The sequence below is a fragment of the Nyctibius grandis genome, chromosome 32, assembly GCF_013368605.1.
Source record: "Nyctibius grandis isolate bNycGra1 chromosome 32, bNycGra1.pri, whole genome shotgun sequence".
NCBI lineage: Eukaryota > Metazoa > Chordata > Aves > Nyctibiiformes > Nyctibiidae > Nyctibius > Nyctibius grandis.
In genome coordinates, this window is record NC_090689.1 from 5,360,441 (window position 1) to 5,384,270 (window position 23,830).

A 23,830-nucleotide genomic window follows, 5' to 3' on the forward strand; every position below is an offset into this window, starting at 1 on the left:
TGAGGGGCGGGGCGGAGCGCCGGGGCTCCTCCTCCCCTTCCCGCCTGGCGGTGCGCGCGCGGGAGCGGCGCTCGCGGTCGGTGGCTGCGTGTGGCGCGAGCCTGCGGGTGAGGTGAGGGGCCGGGCGGGGCGGTGAGGGGCGCTGAGGGTAGGGTGAGGGGCGCTGAGGGGAGGGTGAGGGGCCGGGCGGGGCGGTGAGGGGCGCTGAGGGGAGGTGAGGGAAGGGTGAGGGGCCGGGCGGGGCGGTGAGGGGCGCTGAGGGGAGGTGAGGGGCGCTGAGGGGAGGTGAGGGGCCGGGCGGGGCGGTGAGGGGAGGGTGAGGGGCGCTGAGGGGAGGTGAGGGGAGGTGAGGGGCCAGGCGGGAAGGGTGAGGGGAGGTGAGGAGTGCTGCCCTCCTCTCCCTCGGTGGGGCCCGGGGGTCCGTCCGACTGCGCGGCCCCTCTCTGAGGGGCGGTGAAGGATAGCCCCTTCCCCAGCTCTCCGGGGAGCCCCTCTGGGCGCTCCCGCGGGCCGGGGCTGAGGGAGAAAGGCGCTGGGGAAGATGCCGGGTAGGAGGAAGCAGGCTGATGGGGGCTGCTTGGGGGTGTCGGAGGGGTGCGGTAGCGCCCTGCCCGCCCCCGGCGAGCGCGGGGCCTTGTGGTCGCCGGGGCCGCCGGAACGCCTGAAGTCCCCCCCGAAGGGAGATGCGGTTCCCTCTTTGCAGCAGGGGTGAGGTAGTCGCTCCGGTACCGTTTGCACGCCACGCTTCAGAAGCCGCTCTTGTAGAATATTCCAGCCGTGTTGTTGAAACCGGAGGGTAAGGAACACGATTGACCAGCTCCAGAGGAAAAGCTGGACGGCTCCGAGACTGTGTGCTCCTGCCTGCGTGGGAGCGCTCAGCCTGAAGGGAATGCTATGGGAAAAATATTTTGTGAAAGATTTCTGAGCTTGGTCCATCTGTTAAAACATAATGTAACTGCAGCCATCTGCATACATAGCTCTTCTTCGTGTCTTGGTAGCTGTGAGAAACTTTCCTCTGCTCTTAGCCTGCTCCTGAGAAATAGTTGGGTGACAAGCCTTATGAATTGAAAGAATGTTCTTCTGTGTTCTATCAGGATCTAGTTTTGTTTGGCATTGCAAATCTCTCATGGAGGATGGTTAAGCAGGGATCAGTGACATCACTCGTCAGGAAACAACACTCTTGGAAGAGTTGCTATCGGAGCAATCTTGCATGATGATGAAAGTCTCAGAGATAACCTCTTCAGTAGTTGAATACTTCACAGGTCGTAGATCAGCTTATTGACTGAAATACAGCCATTAGAGATACTGGATTTTATTTTTAGCATGAAATTTCACTTGAGAAGCATGTTGCCTAGTTTTTATTCTGTGTGTGTAATCAGGATGCCAGAATTTTGTCAGCAAGTTCAGCTTCATGTGAAATGACACCAAATTGCTTCAATGTTTAGCACCTTTACTCTGTCCCTCCCAAGAAGAAGCCTTCTCAGAACTGACCTCTTCCTTATTGTGGGGGGGAAAAAAGAAGCCAGCTTGGTAACTGTTAACAGTGAAGTAATCGTGGTGAGCTGAAAAGTTGCATCTTAATAAACCTAAAGTAGGTTGCACTTGTATATATACACATATACAGTAGCTTTGAGAAGGAAAGGCCACAGCTGCTGGAAATCACCAGTTTGAAAACACCTTCGCCTTCTGCCTAGCACAAAAAAAGGTTGGGCTCCTGTCCGTTTGACACTTGGAAGCTTGCTTTGGCTTCAAGATGGCTTTGTGATGGGAGGGACAGGCTGAAGGGTGCTGTACATGGAAGCAATTTGGTGTCATTTCACATGAAGCTGAACTCACTGACAAATCGGCTTGCAAGACAGAAGGAATCAGACAGAATGAAAGTGGGAGTGAGCTAGATGTGAGAGGGAACAGATACCTTTTTGGTTAGAGGGCAAGCCAGGGGAGGGACTAGAAAGGGGACTTGGAGCACTCATCACTTGAAGATACAGCATATGCTGACATTTCTGTATTACCATAGTAAATTATATTATCTCTTGAACTCATGCAAGTGAGCGTGATAGGAGTTCTCTTGTGTTGGCTGGTCTTTCTTTGTCAAGAGACTTTCTTGCATAGGGGTATTAGATTAGAGATTTTTTAAATTTCTTTTTCCTGTCTGCTTTGTATTTCAAAGTGATGCAGCTGCATGTGAAAATCTTGTCAGCAGAAGTTAAAATGACTGAGTTTGCAAGCATCCAGACAAAAAAAGAGGAGAAAACGTTTCAATTTGAAGCTGTCACCCCTTAACAGAACACTTGAGCGTGAAAGGAGATGTTGAGGGGAAGGAGGCTTAAAAAGAAAAAAAATCATACGCATGAGTTGGTTTTTTTGAGCTTTGAAAACTGTTTCCTGTAAATAGTCACGTGTCTTTAAGCAGTGTGTTTGGTTTGGTTAGTTTCTGGAAAGGATGTGAACTTTTCTTTTTCAGGCTTCAAAATGGTTTGTCATACATCTAGTCCCTTTGGCACCCCACGTTCATGTTGCTTGAATTTATTGTCCAATGATGTTGTTTTTAAATTGTACGATTTTTAATAAGTGGAAAAACACTGGGTTTTTTTCCAGATTTGTTCCTGACCTTCCATAAAAATGTCCAAGGTAAGAAGAACATTTCTGTCTTCCAATGTGACAATGTGAAACATATTTTGTTTTTAAATATTAATCTGCAAGGGCAGAATGTGTAACTTGCATCATGTTTGGTGGTGGTGTGTATGCAAAGTTTATGGGTCACAAATAACAGAGAATTCACGTTTAGAAGACACGATACTGAAAGATTGAGTGATGTAAAACATATATTAAGGCAGTTTCCTACAAGTATAAACCTCTGCAGTTAACTAATACTCTTGGAAGGATTTAATTTTGGTAATGCAGTTGCGTACAAGCTCTCTGGTGCATTTTCATTGAAACTTCCATTATGCTGCTGTGTTTTGAGCAGGAATCATTTCAGAAAAGGATGTTCTTAGATTTAATTTCTTCATTTACTAATAGAGTCAACTGATCTTCTGGAAAAATCCTTCGTAAACAATGTGGTAACTTAAAATATTATTGACATGCTGGGATTCCTCTGATTCTTGGTCCCCTGCATTTGGTATAATGGGTAGAACATCCACGTTAGCTTATTGGAGTGAAATGAATGATAGAGGGTACTTGAGTAATGTGGTTGAAGAGGGAAACTAATAGATCTAAGGATTTCTCTGCAGTAGTTGTGGCAGTGGGCATTTGAAATTCCACTACTGTGGAAATTGCCCCCCCCCAGCTTTAAAAGAGGTCTCTAAGCTGCTGGCAGATGGCTGTCACTTCACTGGTCCTTCAGGGTTTTCATTTGGATGTGCTAGAAACTGATTAGAAATGGTCACCTTTTTATTTAAGTCCATAAACATTGGACACAAGCTTTTTTATTTTAGATGCGTGTGAAGACACTGTTTAAAACGTGTGTGATTAGTGAATGCACTTCACACTTCGACAAGTAAATGTTTGGGGTTTTGTTTCTTTTTTACTTAAGGTGATCTTGGCTGGATAGCTGAATAAATTAAACTTTTCTTTAAAAAAACAAACTCTAGGTGAATGCAGTTGTTCTGTACTTCATTGTGAAACTGCTGAGTAGTAGGAACATCTGTATGGTTTTCTCTCTATGTCATGTAGCTTCAAACCATTTGAAATAACAGAAAAGCAGTTATACAAACAAGTGTGTCTTGAGTGGTTGCTTATTATTGTCTTATTTTATTCTTTAGCAACAGCCTGCTCAGTTTACCAACCCGGAAACCCCTGGCTATGTTGGATTTGCAAACCTTCCCAACCAGGTTCACCGGAAGTCTGTGAAAAAGGGGTTTGAATTTACTCTTATGGTGGTTGGTAAGGAAATGTGTTATAGTCTTTCTCAAAGTTAGCATTTGCTCACAGGGAATTTGGAATTAAAATGAATATTACTTCCACGATTGTAAGGCTTCAGCTTGTGTCAGAAAGCTCTTCTGTACTGTAGCATTTAACTTTTTTATAGTTTATGAATTCATGCAGCTGTTGTTTTCCATACTACAAACCATGTTTGAATACATTAATAAGTTTGTGGGTGAAGTGAAGAAATTTTGTGGTGCGCTTCAGCGATCATTACTTCCTTCTTTTCTGTCTTACAGGAGTCAAGCATTTCATTTAAAATGGAATGCGTGTTTTGATTAAGAGACTAGTATTAAGGAGACTATTCTATTTAAAATGTTCTTGATGCTTCTGTAGCTCAAAAGGATCCAAACTCTGGTCTTTCCACCCCTGCTAAATACTCTTGTAAGAGAAGAATGAGAATTGGATTAGTTGGTTTAAATGTGAGCTGTTACTTTTGAAATTGATGTTGATTTTCCGTTAGCGGTTGTAATTTAAAGTTTAATTCTATTCGATATTTCATTAAGAATCTGTGTTGGTATCTGGAATGGAAAGAGAGTTCTAGGGCGTCTGCAGAAATACCTTGATCCTCTCACAAGTCAGTGTTAATTTTTGCAAATTAAGTAGGGTCCTAAATCAGGCTTGGGCATCTTCTCTCTCTCTCCTGGTCACACTGCTTGGGAGCTGTAACTTCTGAGTTGTGGTTGAACTCTGTAATTCTCACTTTTAAAATATGCTTTTGTGAAAAGTACCTTAATAGAATTAGGTTCTGTGTTACCTGGTGTCACAAGAAGTAAATCCCATTTGCGTGTTAGATGTGTCCAAGCGAGATGACAGTGGAAATGAGCAGGAGAGGTGAGGCAGTACATGAGAGGAGGTGTTTAAGTTCTTAATTGTTTTGGATTCCAGTCGTTAGAGAAAGAGTCTGTCCTCAAACCTTTCATTAGTTTTGCCAGATGACAGCCCTAGCATGGCTTTTATCCTGTTCCTGTCTTTTGTAGTCCAGTGTTGGACACAGTTGGCCCTTCTTTTTGTCTTCCTAGAATTTTATCATAGTTGTTTACTGTATCTTTCATTGGATTTGCTTAGGATATTATCATAATGGATCTCTTATAAAATCTAAGGGTAAAGCCAAACTATAAGCAGATATTTCACATTATGGTATCTGCTGTAACTCTTCCGAATTCACTGTTCAGTGCTCATAAAAATCTGGACAGTTCTGAGACGCAAAAGATGTGCTTTTTCTGCTGCAGCTAAACTTAATTTCTCTTTGAGATTTATTGCAAATAGTGCTACATGAAACAGTTCTGGCAGAAAGCTATGTAAAATTATATAGATGATATATATCATCAAACAGGTGCTTCTAGCCTCTTGTAAAATAGAAAATAGGGGGAAAATGATGTGGTGTCAGAGTAACAGAAAAGTTATTAACCCCACCCATGTCTCAGAGTAAAATTTAACTTTACAGTCGTTGCCTGGCAGTATTCTAAGGGATAAATGAAAACTACAGGAAGAGAACTTGGAGAAAAGTACTTTCATTTACAATTTGGAATGATATTTTAAGATACACTAGCAGAGGGACAGGGTCGATGTAAGATAAAATAAACTGTGCTTTAAATTGTTGATTATTTCAACAGTTCGGAATGTGAATTCTTTCTCTTGAAATATGCATGGGGTTTCAGTGTGTTCTCTTGTGGGCTATGTCACAATGCCTGTATGAACTATTATTCTTCATTCAGTTGCCATGCTGCTTAATTTCTGAGCAGGAGAATGTTTCTTTAAAAGCAATCTGCACTGGCAGAGCCCTAATCAATGATTTTTCTTCTTTGCATTGTTTGTTTCTGCTATTGTTTGTTGTGGTTTGTGAAGATATGCACTGGGGTTTGTGACAGTTTGGCTGCTTGGCTGTGTTGCTTCCAAAGAAATCCTGACCTCTTGTATTTATTAACAATTTCATGTTAATGTTCGTTCTCATTATTGAGCTATGACTTCATCTAAATAGTTATTTCACTTGAGAGTCACTAAACCAACTACTGGGGCCAGGAGTTAGCATAACTACTCTTTTCATTAATCCTTGACAGCGACTACAAAAACTGATTTGTTTTACGTGTAATATTTACCCAGACTGGAAGTATGGAATGTGCCACTGGCTAAAATCATACTTTTTTTTTATTTTGCTGAAATGATGCCATGTGACTGTTGAGTTGCTCTGGCTGTGTGTCTCTCTCACTGGTGAAGGCTGCATGGAGAAAATCCAGTCTTGAGAGATGCATTCTATAAGGCACTAAAAACTGTCAGCTCCTAGTCAAATCTTTATTTAAAAAATAATTCCCTCTCTTTGTTCTTTTGTTCAGATATTTTTGTCAGACCCCTGTTGCAGAATAGTCTGTGTTACTCAGAGGGATCATGCAGCCCATCATTTTTAACATCTAATTTTTTAAATTAATTCTATCAACACCTGAAATAAACCCAGAATTCTAGAAAAGGATTTGTTCAGTGAATTGAAGTACTGAGCACTTTGAGTTGTTGGTCTCTTATGCCGTGAACTTGTTGTGATTAAGATCTTTACTTTTAGCTAATTAGTTGGTTTTTAGTTGGTCTTAAACTTTCCTCATGGCTCGCTCAGTAGCCCTTGAACAAAAATATATTGATGGTACACTTTGGTAATCCCCAGTTTCATCAGTGAAACAAAGCTGCTCTGTGTGTATGCTCAGTGGCATGTCATATCCCTCTTCCTTTGGGTTCTTGTTTGCTGTATTAGCATAAAAAGCATGAATAAATAAATCACACTTTATGATGGCTGGCTGTGCAGAAGTTCAGCAATGCCTTTCTTGTTGTTCAAATTAATGATGTAGCCTAGGCAGGAGCTAGCTTCTCCTTGTGGATGATCTTTCACATTCTGGAGTGATAGCAGAAAAGCAGGCCTTAAAAAAAGCAGGAGGCATGAAACAGGAAATTTTAAGTCTAAATTGATCAGAACTCCAGTTGACTAGCAGATTTAATTACAAATCATCAGTGAAAGCTCTGAGCAAGTGTATTATAAAGCTGAGATGTAAAAATCGTTATTCAACCTTGTGCAAACTTTTCTAATACAAAATTATAACATGCAAAAATGTATAGTCAGATATACTGGATATACAGATCTACTATAGTCAGATATTGTCTGGATACAGTTGAAATTATTTATGTAAATGTGTTGAATTTATGTTTGTATTGTATCACAGGTGAATCTGGACTGGGAAAATCTACGTTAATAAACAGCCTCTTCTTGACAGATCTCTACCCAGAAAGAATAATCCCAGGAGCTGCTGGTAAACACACCTTTCTTCTAGTTTCTCTGTTCTCGATGGTTTTTGGAGTTGAATGCTTTTATCTTTGGATTTTAGTAACAGCCAGTAGTGATTTCTGTCTAATAATTTCTAGTGTATTTCCTTATACTTGAACTGTTTGATAGAATTGGCTCCCTCTGTACCCAGGACGTATATGGGGTCTTTGTTTAGTCCCTGGGTGTATTCATACTGGCACCTAGAAAGCTGATCCCTTCTTTTCCTTCTCAAAAAAAGTCATCGTGTCACAGTAAGATAAACAATCAGAAACTTTCTTTCATTTTTAATCTATTGCAATTCTAAACATATGGATTGTTTATGCCTGCTTGGACTTGCAAGTTGATTCCTTTACTTTGGGTTGATATTTAGTGAATGTGAACTTCACCTCCTTTTCCTCTTCAGTCACTTGTCTAGTTTTTATTCTGTTAACCAAGGCATACGATAATCCAGCGAAAGAGAATATGTAAGAAAATCGAGGAAGATGCTGTTTTTTTCCCTCTTTGCTACTTGTTGGATGACTTGCTTTAATAATTTCTCATGTTAGTGGACGATTACTTATCACTTCCAGCGTTAGGAAAAAATCCATTACGTATAATTTAGTATTGTTCTTCAAATTGCTGATTGGCTACAGTTTTTTCTCATTCCCTTTTGCCTTAGCTTCTACATTATAATTAAGAACAATATGAAATCTGATATAATCTAACAAAATCTGAAGAACTTAAGTACTGAGTCTTGCTGTTAAGTTATCAGGCCTTAGAAGGTAATCCATGGAATAATATTGATATGGTTGTATCTGCCAATTAATCTTTTGAGGTTATCTCAAAATGACGTAGTGCTACGAATTCTATTCTGAAAAATCGAGTTGATTGTCTTTTAGAGAAGATTGAACGCACTGTGCAGATTGAAGCCTCAACAGTTGAAATTGAAGAGAGGGGTGTGAAGTTACGTCTGACGGTTGTAGATACACCAGGGTACGGGGATGCTATCAATTGTCGAGACTGGTATGTACACAGAGTATGTATTGATCTATGGATGAAGGCTGACATCCGTTTCATATTTGTCCTGGGGAGGTGGGAATAAGGAACTGAAGTGGGGCTATATTAATACTGATGTGCAGTTCAAAGCAGGATGGCCCAAGTGGCAACCCTCGCTCTTTTAAACGGTTCCATTCCAGAGGTGATTCAAAGTGATGATACTGTTAAATCTTACCCTTTTTTAGTGTGTTACGTGAGGTGCTGAATTTGAGGTGTGATATTTGGAGAGATGGGCATGTTTTCTGATTTTGAGAAAGCTTAATTTAAGTGTTAAAAGTTAATTCAGATACATGTAAAGAGGCATCAATAACTTCCACACGACTTGAAATAAATTTTGTGACAGATATTTTAATTTTTTTATCTTCTTAGTTAACTTTCTGAAGTCTGAAAGAGTTTTAAGTGAACTTTGACTTCTTTTCATAGTCAGAAAGCAATGGAACCACTGGGACACAAGAAATTCAACAATACTCTGAGAAAGTAATTAATCTAGTCTTTAGTGCAAGTAAAAATCCACCTTTAGGTCTTGTCCACGTTCATTTGAGCATTCTCAGATTCTGTGCTTCAGGTGCATTCTCATGATCTTTGGGTTTGATTGTGTGGGATTTTTTGAGAAATTTACATTATAAAAGTACTGAGAAATAATCTTGAGATCAATGGCAATCAGTTTTCAGTGGTAATCCCTCTTCCCACATCGCTCAAGCCCCTGAACCTCAAGGCAGGGACTGTTGAAATGAAGTCCCTCCCATCATAAGTGAAGATCAGGTTCGAGACCACCTGAGGAACTTGACCTTGATAAGGGACTTGATAAGTCCATGGGACCCAACAAAATACATCCCATCTCGTTGGGTTATCTATGGCAGATGTAGTTGCCAAGCCACTCTCCATCACATCTCAAAAGTCATGGCAGTCAGGCAAAGTCCGCAGTGACTGCAAAGAGGGAAGAATCACGCAGGACCACTCAGCCTCAGCTCCATGTCTGGTAAGATCATGGAACAGATCCTCCTGGAAGATATGTTGAAACATAGGGAAGACAGGGAGGTGATTAGACACTGCCAATGTGGCTTCACCAAGGGCAAATCATGCCTGACTAATCTGATGGCCTTCTACGATGGAGTGGATCAAGGAAGAGCTACTGATGTCATCTACCTGGAACTCTGGAAGGCCTTTTACGGTCCCCCATAACATTCTTGCCTCTAAATTGGAGAGGTGTGGGTTTGATGGACAGACTGTTGGGTGGATAAGGAACTGGCTGGATGGCTGCATCCAAAGAGTTACAGTCAATGGCTCAAAGTGGAAACCAGTAATGAGTGGTGTCCCTCAAGGGTCCGTACTGGGACCAATACTATTTAATATCTTCATCAATGACATAGTGGAATTGAGTCCAGCCTCAGTAAGTTTGCAGATGACACCAAGTTGAGTGGTGCAGTTGATTCACTAGAGGGAAGGGATGCCATCCAGAGAGACCTTGGTAGGCTTGAGGAGCAGGCCCATGCCAACCTCATGAAGTTCAACAAAGCCAGGTGCAAGGTCCTGCATATGGGCTGGGGAACTCCTCAATATCAATACAGCCTGGGAGGTGAATGGGTTGAGAGCAGCTCTACAGAGAAGAATTAGGGGATACTGGTGGATGGAAAATTGGCTATGAGCCGGCAATGTGCACTTGCATCCCTGGAAGCCATTTGTATCCTGGGCCGCATCAAAAGAAGTGTGGCCAGCAGGTCGAGGGAGGTGATTCTCCCCTTCTACGCTGCTTTTGTGAGACCTGCATCCAGCTCTGGGGCCCCCAGCACAAGACGGACATGGACCTGATAGAGCGGGTCCAGAGGAGGGCCACGAAAATGATCCAACGGCTGGAACAGCAGTGAAGAAAGGCTGAGAGAGTTGGAGTTGTTCAGCCTAGAGAACAGAAGGCTCCAGAGAGACCATACTGTGGCCTTATGAAAGAGGCTTATAGGCAAGATGAAGAGAGACTTATTACCAGGACCTGTAGTAACAGGGCAAGGGGCAACGGTTTTAAACTGAGAGTAGATTTAGGTTGGACATAAGGAAGAAGTTTTTTACAGCGATGGTGGTGAGACACTGGAACAGCTTCCCCAGAGAAGTTGTGGATGCTCCATCACTGGAAGTGTTCAAGGTCAGGTTGGATGGGGCTTTGAGCAACCTGAAAGATGTCCCTGCCCATGGCAGGGGGGTTGGACTAGATGATCTTCAAAGGTCACAGAATCACAGAATCAACCAGGTTGGAAGAGCCCTCTGGGATCATCGAGTCCAACCATTGCCCTGACACCACCATGTCAACTAGACCAGGGCACTAAGTGCCATGTCCAGTCTTTTCTTAAACCCCTCCAGAGATGGTGACTCCACCACCTCCCTGGGCAGCCCCTTCCAATGGCTAATGACCCTTTCTGTAAAGAAATTCTTCCTAATGTCCAACCTGAACCTCCCCTGGCCAAGCTTGAGGCTGTGTCCTCTTGTCCTATCACTAGTTGCCTGAGAGAAGAGGCCAACTCCCACTTCACTACAACCTCCCTTCAGGTAGTTGTAGACTGCACTAAGGTCACCTCTGAGCCTCCTCTTCTCCAGGCTAAACACCCCCAGCTCCCTCAGCCGTTCCTCATAGGTCAGACCCTCCAGACCCTTCACCACCTTGGTCGCCCTCCTCTGGACTCACTCCAACACCTCAACATCTTTCTTGAAGTGCGGGGCCCAGAACTGGACACAGTACTCAAGATGTGGCCTCACCAGTGCCGAGTAGGTCCCTTCCAACCCAAAGTGTTCTATGATTTTAAGTCAATTTGGAACCAGAAGTTTAGATTATCTTGAGCACGTGTAATTAATACTAGTCAAAAGATAAATACTAAACCAAGAGAAATTTGCTGTAGAAGTTATGTGTTACATGTATGTATATTTTATCTTAATATTAGAAAAAAAGCATAGTAGTTTGTTGTGCTAGAATTAAAGTAAAATTTTCAGGTATGTGCTCTTCTACTCTTACAGTCTTACAGCACCTGTAAATTAGTTTTTGTCTATCAGCAGGTTGGTTCATCAGCAGGATGTCTTGGTGTTTTAAAATTACCTTTGAAACATCACTAAAATCAGTGACCCTTTGGGAATGAGCATGATTTCTTGAATCCATATTTGTTTTACAGTTTTAAGACCATAATCTCTTACATTGATGAGCAGTTTGAGCGATATCTGCATGATGAGAGTGGTCTGAACAGACGGCATATCATAGATAACCGGGTTCATTGCTGCTTCTATTTCATTTCACCGTTTGGTCATGGGTAGGTGTTTCTCTGTCATTTTATTTTTAAAATCATTTTACTTTGGGGAGTTGGTTTGTGCCTGTTGACTTAAATTTTCAGAATCAAATTGCCATTACTTAATTACTAGAACTGCTGGAGTTAATTTGGTGTGTCCTTTCTGCATAAGGAGAGAGATCTACATCGCTGTGAAAAGAAATTGGTAATTTAGATTAAAAATAAATTTCACTTTTTCCATATTTTACTTTTAGCCTTAAGCCTCTGGATGTTGAGTTTATGAAGGCCATACACAATAAAGTAAATATTGTACCAGTGATTGCCAAAGCGGATACGCTTTCTCTGAAAGAGCGAGAAAGACTGAAGAAAAGGGTAAGTATTTTTCTAGCTTGCAGAAAAATGTTGTACTTTGGTTATAGCAGCCTGGTCACTGAAGAGAGGGGTGTTCTCGTTCAACCTTCCTCTGTCCTAGCCAAGAAAAATATAATCTCATGCAGAGTGTAACATTATTTAATATGTAGTTTGATATCTTGTAAATTCTTTTATTATGTGTTTAACTGAAAAATTATCCTTAAAATGTTGCCTGCGAAATGGCAGATTGACTACATTGTACAATTATGTCATGAGTGAATTTTGAAACGTTGGAAAAATATTTAAATGAATTTGACAATGGTAATTGCTCCCTTACCTGTTTAATCAGTCCCAAAGCAGAGACAGTGTCTTCGTATATAGTGTGCATGGATTTTTTTTTACCCAGTCAGAATTCTGATGATTGAGAAACAGGTTTTTCAGAGATTTTTCTGATTTTTGGGCTTGTTTTTCTGCCCCTACGTCACCCTCTTCTAATACATTTCAGTTCTTTCTTCCGTAGGCAAGACCCCTTAACACATTCAGTCTTGCAGGACTTGATGGTGTGTTTCCTGAGGGGGAAAAAATGCAACAAACCATCACGAGTTAATAACAACTATGAAATTTAGAAAGAAGTGTTAGAATTCATTTGCTGGAAGGCACACTTGATCCAGTCTTAGCTGTTATATTTAAAAGTTTATCGATGATTTTTTCAGTTATGCTGAAAATCCTTGTAGTTCTCTTACCCAACTTGCAATAAAAAGAGAGAAGTGTACTTTACTGTGATATATGTAGTGTGCTAGAATTCTGCAGAAATAAAGATTTTAAAATTATTTTTTAAAGAGCAAAATTTGGGTTTATGGCAAATGGATTCCAGCTGCAGATGCCATTCTTAGTAGTAACGAAGACAGAAAAAAGTATTTGTCATGTCTGTAGCTCAGTTAGGTTTTTAAACACTCCCACCCCTACTCCCCAAATAGTAATTTAGAGGCAAGAGCAAGGAGTTTTAGGCTGTTCAAAGCAGTTATGACTTCGGAGTCAATGCTTTATAATTTAAAAAAAAAAGATTTGCAAAGGTTTAAAAAAAGCTCAATTTCTTATGTGTAATCCACAAAGGATTTAGTGTTTATTTGAACACTATCATTTGTCTGAAACTCTGTAGCAAGTAGGTGTTGAATATAATGAAGAAATATGGTGTTTAAAACCAAATACTTGCTGAGTAATTGGGATCAGTAAGATAGGCCCAAACTTCTCAAGAGATTGTATATCACCAATTAAGTAATTTTACCTTAAGATTTAAAAGTACTGACTTTACATGTATATTATATTTGGAGGCCTGTGTCTAGCGGAGTCCCTCAAGGGTCGGTACTGGGACCAGTTCTATTCAATATATTCATTAATGACTTGGATGAGGGAATAGAGTGCACTGTCAGCAAGTTCGCTGATGACACCAAACTGGGAGGAGTGGCTGACACACCGGAAGGCTGCGCAGCCATTCAGAGAGACCTGGACAGGCTGGAGAGTTGGGCGGGGAGAAATTTAATGAACTATAACAAGGGCAAGTGCAGAGTCCTGCATCTGGGCAAGAACAACCCCATGGACCAGTACAAGTTGGGGGCAGAGCCGTTGGAGACCAGCGTAGGGGAAAGGGACCTGGGGGTCCTAGTGGGCAGCAGGATGGCCATGAGCCAGCAGTGTGCCCTTGTGGCCAAGAAGGCCAATGGCCTCCTGGGGTGTGTTAGAAGGGGTGTGGTTAGCAGGTCGAGAGAGGTTCTCCTCCCCCTCTACTCTGCCCTGGTGAGGCCGCATCTGGAGTATTGTGTCCAGTTCTGGGCCCCTCAGTTCAAGAAGGACAGGGAACTGCCAGAGAGAGTCCAGCGCAGAGCCACAAAGATGATGAAGGGAGTGGAACATCTCCCTTATGAGGAGAGGCTGAGGGAGCTGGGTCTCTTTAGCTTGGAGAAGAGGAGACTGAGGGGTGACCTCATTAATGTTTATAAATATGTAAAGGGCAAGTGTCATGAGGATGGAGCCAGGCTCTTCTCAGTGACATCCCTTGACAGGACAAGGGGCAACGGGTGCAAGCTGGAACACAGGAGGTTCCACATAAATATGAGGAAAAACTTCTTTACGGTGAGGGTGACCGAACACTGGCACAGGCTGCCCAGAGAGGGTGTGGAGTCTCCTTCTCTGGAGACATTCAAAACCCGCCTGGACGCGTTCCTGTGTGATATGGTCTGGGTAATCCTGCTCCAGCAGGGGATTGGACTAGATGATCTTTCGAGGTCCCTTCCAATCCCTGACATTCTGTGATTCTGTGATTATCTCCATTTCTTATATTATAAATCTCAGATTCTGGATGAAATAGAAGAGCATGGCATCAAGATTTATCACCTGCCTGATGCTGAATCAGATGAGGATGAAGATTTTAAAGAGCAGACCAGGCTCCTGAAGGTATGACTGCCTTCATAGGTTACATACGTGGATAATATACTGTGTCTTTTCGGACTGCTCAGATGGCTTTAGAGCTAGATACAGACTGTGACCTGCGATGAGACCTGGGACTGAGTCACTGTGTCTGTGTGCCCAGGCTTCCCTATCTGGAAGATGGTGGTAACAATGACTTTTTAATTTTTACAGCTTGAAATTAAAAGCATTATAAACATATTACCATAATACGCAGTGCTGAGCAGAGCAAGAGTTGTCCTTGGACTTGTCTGTTCTGGTTCATTATTAGTAATTTTTGCATTTTTGGCTTTCAGGCCAGCATTCCATTTTGTGTAGTGGGATCCAATCAACTCATTGAAGCCAAAGGCAAAAAAGTTAGAGGTCGACTCTACCCATGGGGTGTAGTTGAAGTGGAGAATCCGGAACATAACGACTTCCTGAAGCTGAGGACCATGTTAATGTAAGTTAGAAAATTCCAGTTAAATGGTAGTTAAAAAAAAAAAAGGCACCAGGAAGATACTCAAACACTGCAGTGGGGGTTTGGAGGGGTTGTGGAATCCTTGGAGACATTCAGAATTTGGAGAAGGCCATGAGCAACCTTGACCTAGCTGGCCTAGGCCTAGGCAGGGCTTGGACCACATAGGCTCTGTAGGTTCCTTCCAATGTGAATTACTTGGTGATTCTGTGAAAATAATCTCTTGTCTAATTGTTTTGTTGAACACAAGTGTTGTATTGCTGTTTAGATCCCCAAGAACATAAAACAGGTTATTTCACACCTTGTGCTTATTTAACTATATCTATATGTAGATATATATCATCAAAGGAGTAGCCTTCAAAAGTCCACTGGATTTTTTCAGGCTTTGCTACTCTGCTTCCCCTGCCCAGCACTGCTTCATCAATGCCTCACCCAGGAGGACAGCTTATGTCAGGGCTGCCTCAGGGTCTAAGGTGATCTCTCTAGGTGTCTTTTATTACACCAATTTAACTTAAATTAGCTTTTAAATTAGCATGTTAAATGGGTGTACGTGCTGAACACATTGACCCAATACAGTGCTGGATGTGAGAGATGGTTAAGCAAGCTGATGTGACCTGGGTATGTTTTATCTCTTAATTATTTTTCTTCCCCCAGCACGCACATGCAAGATCTTCAGGAGGTGACCCAGGATCTTCACTATGAGAACTTCCGCTCTGAGAGGCTCAAACGAGGCAGCAGGTTGTCATCTTTTGATTACATGCTGTTATTTCCTCTTCTGAATTTCTTTTATGGTCTCTCTCTGTCTCCTACCATTTCATTGCTAGGATTTGGTAGATCATGGACAGCTCTGTAGCTCCAGTCAACACCAAGTTGAGTTGACCAGCTTACACTGAGTGTAAGAAAAAGTATTATGTAAATCTGAAGAGACAGTGGTGCCATTAAAAGGGTGTAGTGAGATCTCTGCTTCATTTTAAGGCTTGAACACAGTTGGATTGGAATGTTTGAGGTAAGGAAGTAGGGCAGATGTCTATGATAAATGTTGTCTTCAAAAATCTGTAAGTTAGGTCAGTGCTGATATGTTAAAGGGTTTTTTTCAGAATTAACTACTGGATTATTTGGACTGTGTCTTTAGAAAGAGTAACTCAAGTCCTTCTGCAGTGCTTTATTAAACACAGTATAAATAAATCATTTTCTTTGCATAGCAGTCACAGGATAATGTCTTTCCGCCCTATTTTGAGCTGTGGTGGGTAGGGCACAGCTTTCCCCGTAAGAGAGACAGGCAGAATACCCCAGTTTTAACTAAAATAGCAGGGTTTGTAAAGTTGAGTTTGTGAGTTCTTGTTGAAAACTGTGTTTCTGGGTTTAGATTTTTCAGTTGCTTCTCTTCTGTTAACCACTAGAGGGTTTCCTAATTGCACATTTCAGTGGGTTTGATGTATTTTGCAAAGCTTTTTCCATCGTGCTGTTGAGGTAGGTTTTGTCACATGCCTGGTCAGTTTTCAGGGAAAGGAGTTTGGCTCTGCCTGTAGCACTGAAATGTGCACCAGAACTTGGAAAAAGATATTTTTTTTTAGCTTGAACTTCAGAAGACAAGATTTAAAAGTCAGGGGAAGAGAGCATCCCATCTTGCCGTAAGGGAAAACTTCTCTCAGATGCTCTCTTCCCCCGACTTTTAAATCCTGTCTTCTGAAGTTCAAGCTAAAAAAAAATACATTTTTCCAAGTTCTGGTGCCTGTTATCCAACAGGTATGTACAAAGGTCTTAGAAGTAACGTAACCTGAGGTCATCCATAATGTTTCCCAGTTTTTAGAGGATTTAAAGTTGCCTCTGCCAAGGACCTGTGACAGTAAGTTGCTGTTAGGTTGGGGTATCTTTCTTTGTGAAACTAAAACGTGGGTTTGTATCTCCTCTAGTTAAGTGGCCTCTATATCTTTGTCTTCACATTTCTGAAGTGCTGCTAGAATGTAGTTAAGTTGACTGTAAGTGAGGGTAGTTTGTGTGTGAATTTATTTCAAACGTGCACCTACCCCACCGGCAGTGCTTGGCAATTGGTGCTTGTTGACTGGATGCACTACTGTTCTTAGAGGCTTTTGGGCACAGAGGAGTTTTTGACAATTTATTTCACTGTTCACCTTTTAACAAGCATCAGTTTGTTCGCTTTGCACTTTTGATGGCTCTTGTGTGATTAGATCTGTTAGCAGATCTTCCCCATTGCGACACAGGATAGGAGAAATCTGTTAGCAAAGTGGTAGGTAATCTTGAAAACACAGTACATAAAAATATTCTGATGTTGTATTTCTCGAAGTAATACTGGAACATCCCAATTAAGCAAGAGTTTGCTGATACGGATTGAAAGCATTTGCTTAATTTTGAGTAATCAATGTTTGTACTTTAACGTGTTATACAGAAGAAATCTTTTGGGCTTGCAAATGAAAAAAAGGTGACTATACTAGAAAATTAATCAAACTTCAAAGTCTTAAGTGGAGCAGAGGATAAAGCGTTCCTCCAGTTGGAGGGATTCCAGATATGTGCAGTGGTTGTGTTACTTGTCTGGTTTTGGTTATGACCCTTTTAGACGTTTGGTAGCCAACGTGGTTCATGAAGTTAGAAATGGGCTAGACCTGCCTCAAAAGAAGGTTCTGCCTGGAGGTAGCCAAGGTTTCCAGAGAGAGAATTTCTTACAGCACTGGTTATTTTTCATGTTGCTTCCATATTTTTGTTAACATCTTGTCCAGCACTACCTTGAACTTACATTTTGATGTGGCTGTATTGATTTATTGAAAGCGAAAGAGGAGAATTGAATATGTGTTTGCAGTATTTCTGAATTTGCTGTGTCCGTGTGGTACTCAAATTGCAATCAGTTCAGATAATATCATGCTTAGGTAAACTGCTATACTTGAATACTGTTCAGAAGTAGTTTTTATTGATACCTACGTGCAAAGATCTGTCATGTTTTAAAGTCATAGCTAGAATGGTTTATACTTGTTCTGGGCATAACTTTGTGAAGGAGTAAGGGATAAATCAATGTCTTAAAAATAATTTAAAAATAAAAACATGAACTGCAACTACGTGGAGAACGTGTTTCAATGAAATTTGTTTCTATTATGAAACTGACGTATGTGTTCTAAGCACCTCGATTTTTGTCAACAAAGCGTTCTCTGAAAGTTCAAAATCCAGAATATATGCACGTTATTGAACAATATTCATCTTATTTTAGGAAAATAGAAGACGAAGAAGTAAATAAAGACCAGATTCTGCTTGAAAAAGAAGCTGAAGTAAGATGACAGAACTCTGTACTCTTGTGATGGAGGGATTTTTATTCTTGTATCACTACTTTAGGACAAGTGATGTATACGATCTCGGTAATTTGTAAAGGAAAAGACAGAATTTGCTAGTGTAAAGTTATTCAAGGTGCAGTAACAAAACAGAATGTGAAGAGGTGTAGAGGAGTCTCAGGATACTGATTTATTGGAACAGGTGGAATCTAGTAAAATGCCTGACTCCGTTGTACTAATCAGCAATGGATGTAATGCACATTGTGTGTGGGGTAAGAGCCATCCTCCCGTGAGTGAAGTTTCTAAAGTTAGCAGTTGCAGACTGGGAAAAAGTCAGTTCAGCTCTGCAGCAAGGGAGGGGACAGTGGTAGGAATTGTTAGGAATGAAGATTGAAACAGAAATTCTCATTCTGCCGCTATGATAAATCCATAACGCGTAGCTCTAACGCTGTTTTCATTGTCCCCCTAACCCAAAAAGGATATAGCCAAGACTAGGAAAAGTCCACTGAATAGCAAAAAGTGGGCAGAAAGGCTGAAGTGGAGATCTGAAGCAGGTCCTGTGCAAGGGGAGATGAGGTTAATGTTCTTGCTGGGAAGTAGATGACACAGGGGAGGGATATAGTAAGGGGCTTATGTAATCATAGATGGCAGGATGAATGGGAATCTACTATACAAGAAAGAGGTCACATTTAATGAGATTAATAGGTGGCTGATTTCAAATAAAAAGATATTTTTAAGATAGTCTGTGAATTGTGGAACTCAGCATGGAATTTTGTGCGTAGCAAGAATGCAGATAAGCTCAAAAATCCTGAGAGACTGAAGAGTTTTACTTCCTCCGTGAATGTGCTTACTAAACACAAAGGCAGAATTTTTTGGTTTAGCAAGTTCAGAATTGACAGATTTCTGGAGTTTGAGAGCATAATGTCAGGAAACAGTGGGTGTGTGCACCTGGCTGTTAGGCTTTTCCATGGGTTGGCTAATAGCCAGTGTTGAAGGCTGAGTTAGACGGGCTTTTTGGTCTGCCCTAGCACAAGCAAGTGTTCAGCCTGCTACTGGTGGTCTCTGGCTACCCAAGTCCCGAAAGATAACTGGAGTGAAAATGGAAAGGGTCGTTGTTTCAAGGAATATGAAAAAAGAATAGTGTAAACATTTCACCAGTTTAACTTTTCATTGTTAAGCTTAACAGTTTAGTTTGAGTTTAAAGTGTAGATGCACAAAGGCAAAGACACCCAAATGTATTTCAGTAGTGAGGTGGACTTCCCTCCTGTCAGAGTTGGGTACAATAACAGAGTTTAAGCACTGTACATGCAACACAGCTGAGTTAATGCTAGTGGCTGAGTTACATGATTGCCCTGTTTTAAATGTTGCAGTGCTCTAAAATTGAGCTTCAACCATGATCTAATAATTCCATTTAGGGATGCTTAAAATCTCGTCCCAAATTACAATAATAAAGCCTGCTTATTTCAGTCAGTAAATTCCCAGCCTGTTAATGGATGAAGAAGAGCAGTAGGAGAAGATGCCATAACCTGAGATTGTTACCCATCAGATAAAGATAATGCAGATGTGTGTTCCCTCTTTAATATAAATAATTAATAGTGTGGTGGCAGCAGAGTCATATTCTGAGGTGAGATGAAGGATTCTTCTGTGCTCCTTCTCCAGCTTCGTCGCATGCAGGAGATGATTGCGAGAATGCAGGCGCAGATGCAGATGCAGATGCAAAGCGGAGAAGGAGATGGCAGCGCAGTTCATGGCCACCATGTATAAAGTCTTTGGTAAGATGTTCAAATAGCCACTTCAGGGGTTTATCTTTTAACTACTCATTATTGTGGTTGGTATTAAGAAGTTTTGGAAAAATGTTTACAAGATGGGTTTGCATAGGTTTGAATCTTAGTTTTAGTTTTTAAGGTTTAACTGCTGTTTGTGAAGTGAAATGGCTTGGAGGCAAACTAAACATTAGTGTGGTTATGTGTGTGTGTATATATTTATTTTCATTTATATATACATATATTCAAATTTTCCAGAACGTCAATACAATATATGCCGGCAAGAATCATAGAAGGACTCTTTGAAACGGTGTAAACAAGTGATTCTCAAACTCATGATGAAGTCATTGTTCCATTATGACTTTTAAAATGTGCTCATTTTTTTTCAGGTTTCTAACTGTAAGAAGATAGCTGATCTTCAATTATATTTTTCTGTTCTGTTTTTAGATTACTTTATAGCCTGACCTAAAGGAGACGTTCTGGAGTTGAGTTACAGTGGTGGTGTACCAGAAAGGATGCCTTTTGCTCAACATGTGACTTGGAGTTTGCTTTAGAGTTTAACATGGGAATGCATTGTGGTGACTCTTGTGATATGTATTTCATAACCTGTAGTCAGTCGGTATTTTATATATTATACACATTTGACTTTGGCTTTGTTTAGTAATTCTTATATTGAGCTTATTTTCAATTTCCCGTTGTATTAGGGATACAAAATAGACATTGAAACTTTTCTAGCCTGATAGGGTGTTAGATAATAACTTTATTTAATATGGCTTATTAGCTCCCTGCGTTTAATTTTGTATTACATTTAGCAATAAACAGCTGTCCGTGATATCGTGTTCAGTGGCATGTAACAGTCACTTCACTAGGGATCCCTGCGAGGTTAATTTTACATTTTTTGCAGAGTTTACAGGTGTGTGTCTGTGAGACCATCAACCCTTTTTCTGTCTCTGCTCAGTGCATATGATTTCCTTGGCCTCTGCAAGTATTACATTAAAATTCAAGCATGTCTTGTGTCTTAACAAAAGAAGTAAGAGGAGATGCCTCTTTAAGATGCACACTGTATTTTATACGACAGGGATTATTTCCTTCAGATTTAACTTTGAGGGACATATATTCTTTATTTTTTGCCTAAAATCTCTTACTCTATTGCAGATAATTTTTAAGAGTTTCTTGTAGGTTAGCACAAATCAGTCCTGCTATTTTGTGGCATTGCTGTAACCAAACAAACTTGAATAATGCTGGTACTGTTAAATGAGGCAAAGCCCAAAGAGTAGTTTTCTATGCATGGGTGTTTCCTATATCCAAATGCATAAGAAATTCTATAATTCCTAATAAGTATTTTCATATGATTTCTAGGGCATTGCAAACTGCTAATTGTAGTATAAAATATATACTAGCACACTTCTCTTTTTTTAAAGTGATCTGTGCCTGACAGGATCAATGCAAACGGTATTTTAAGGTCTTGCTCCAAGATGGAGTTAGCAGGATTACTTTGGAAGTGACTCTGCTAAGTTACACCTTTTTATTTTAGCCCAAAGTAACTTTCCTTAACACTGATAGTAAAGGAGACTGTTTTTGAGCTTGGCTGGACTTCTACTACCTATCACATCTGGTATTGTGTTTGCAGTACGTAGTAACAGCTGTAGTATACAGCTACATAGGTGGTAGCTGATAGGGTAAGCAGTAATACACCATGGTTGGTTTTTCTACTACTTTGATAAAGCCAGCAATCAGATTTCCTGATCTGATCTGTTACAAAACCTTGTTATCTGAACAGCTAATAAAGAGATAGAATTGCAACTTTTTTCTCTTCTTTGAGCTCAGGTGCAGCTGTGACTTTTATAATTTTTTTTTACTGTTTCTTTGGAAAAAATAATAGGATTTCTACAGCTAATGTATAATTCCAGTGGTACTGAAGTGGCTAGATAAATATAAACCTGCTAAGCAACTGAAATTTTTACCTGTGTGAAACTACTGTTGATGAACTGTTTTATATTTGAATCTTTCTAAAAATGTGAAGTAAAATCCTTCATCGTAGCCCTTGCTAGGAAGCTCCAGTTTTCTGCTCAAAAGCAATTGCTGTCAAAGCTTTGCACAACCCATTTGACCTTCCCTAACCTTGACAAAAGTGAAAATGAGAACCTTTTTGTATGTTGAGATGCACAGAAGTGTTAAGTCCCGTTTTGTCAAATATTTACATATAAAACTTTGATGGAAAACCGTGCACTTCTAAGTTTCTTGTCTTGCTTTTTCCAAAGAATGTGTAGAAACAAAGCAATGTGGCAGTATTCTCAGAAAACACTCCACAACACCGTATTTATTTCTAAATCTTGTGATATATTTTTGTGAATTGGTTGTCATAAATTTACCAAAAGAACTTACTATGAACTTAAGTCTTCTAATTCTTGGAAGTGCTGCGCTGTTCTTCAGTTGCCACAGATCTGTTTCTGATGCTGCAGCATTTGTTTCCTTTTAAGCTATTTGTCTGCTATCTCTCTGTTAAACGTCACTGCCTGGGGAATTATTTAAGGCAACGTCTTGTTCTTTGAAGTATCTATTAAAATAAGTGATCAGGATAAAGTATTCTGTTTGATTCTTAGGCAAATAATTTTTGATCTACAAATTCTAGGAGAAATATTTTCATTTGTGGTTTGTTTTGTTTTTGTTTTTGTTTTTTGGTGTTTTAATAGCAAAAAGCAAGTTTATGGCACTTGGCATTTTAACTGAAATACTTAAGACAGCTAATTGCGTGTTCTTCCCAAGCCTTTGGGGCCGTCATTCAGAGTGTGCCTGATGTCTCTGAATGTCTGTTTCCCCTTCACTTTTCTTGTGAAGGTCTTGCAATTACTGGTTTCATGGTAAGACAGGAAAAGCGAGACTATCTCAGATTCTGTTTCAGGCAAACTCAACTACTAGTAGAAGAAAGACTTGGGTCGAAGAAGGACTTGGAGACAAAAGGGAGACGTTGTTTGGTGGCTTGCTGAACTGGCCACAATTCTTTTTCTGTTACAACATTGTAATGGTTTTTATTTTAGGAGTCAAAATACTTTTGAATTTGCAGGGCTTTATAGTTGGTAGCAAAAGTTACTTGCTCTTGGTACAAAAATTTGTTATATTCTGTTTTATGTACTGCCATTAGCCAAAACTATAATAAAAATGTTAAAATACACTTTTTTTTTTATGATTCTTTATTATAATCAACGCTGGCAATATTAATTTGTTTGTGGTGCTGTGTTTTAAATATAAAGGAGAAATGCAGATGTGGTTGAAAGAGAACACATTGATGAACCTGCATAAAATACGGTCATTAAGTATCGTATGCTCCAAGCGTACAGGGCATTTCCCTGTGGGTGTTCCCAAAGTCCTGCCTATGGGATCTGGCTTTTTCAGCCACTCTCACCAAACTTGCATGTCCCATTCTATGGTAGCATAGAATGAAGCTCCTTGTTGTTAGGTGGTGCTTTAAGTGTTAAGGGTCATTGTTGTCTCCAGTGAATTGTGCTTCATCTCTGGAGAGGGTGAAAGGGTGTCTGATCTTTGTGCTAGATATTCCAAAATAATTTAGGGCTCATCTTCCTGTGACATGACTTCAACGACCCCTGTGGCTGTTATCGATTAAGGGCACCAGGCTGTCTCCTTGGTTTTGGATTCTTGAGCCTAACTGTTAATACCAGAGATTTATACAGCCATATTTTAAATGTGGAATGTGTCGCTTTTGCACGTGCCTTGGCCTGGACAGTTTGCTTTGGGTTGCAGTGTTGGATTGCTTTGCGTTGCTTGGGGGCACACGTTGTGCGGTCGGACCACTCCACAGGGCTAAACACCTGTGCGTGTTGTGACCCGTCATATATGGTTTTAAAGTATATTTATGTTTCATTTATCTGGAGTATTTAGTGTGGAGCCAGTACATTACAGGAAGATTCATCTTTAGGCTATAGTGAGAGAAGAGGCAAGGAAGCATCCTGAATATGTCAGATGTACTTTTTGAAAGAAGA

The 23,830-nt window shown here is 40.6% G+C and overlaps 1 protein-coding gene across 2 annotated transcripts; it reads left to right on the forward strand.

The window, feature by feature from the left end:
• The first annotated feature begins 41 nt into the window (after positions 1-41).
• SEPTIN2 (septin 2) lies at positions 42-22,970 on the forward strand. 2 transcript variants are annotated; one of them, XM_068421267.1, is made up of 13 exons: positions 42-112; positions 2,599-2,631; positions 3,765-3,885; positions 7,128-7,214; positions 8,107-8,230; positions 11,413-11,547; positions 11,778-11,895; positions 14,224-14,325; positions 14,634-14,779; positions 15,449-15,532; positions 18,012-18,069; positions 19,729-19,841; positions 20,280-22,970. In XM_068421267.1, exons 2-12 carry the CDS (start codon positions 2,623-2,625, stop codon positions 19,831-19,833), a joined length of 1,089 nt encoding a protein of 362 aa, XP_068277368.1. In that variant the 5' UTR covers positions 42-112; positions 2,599-2,622; the 3' UTR covers positions 19,834-19,841; positions 20,280-22,970. The 2 variants fall into 2 exon arrangements, with proteins under 2 accessions (XP_068277368.1, XP_068277369.1); XM_068421268.1 differs by having other exon boundaries at positions 68-107.
• The last annotated feature ends 860 nt before the right edge of the window (positions 22,971-23,830 follow it).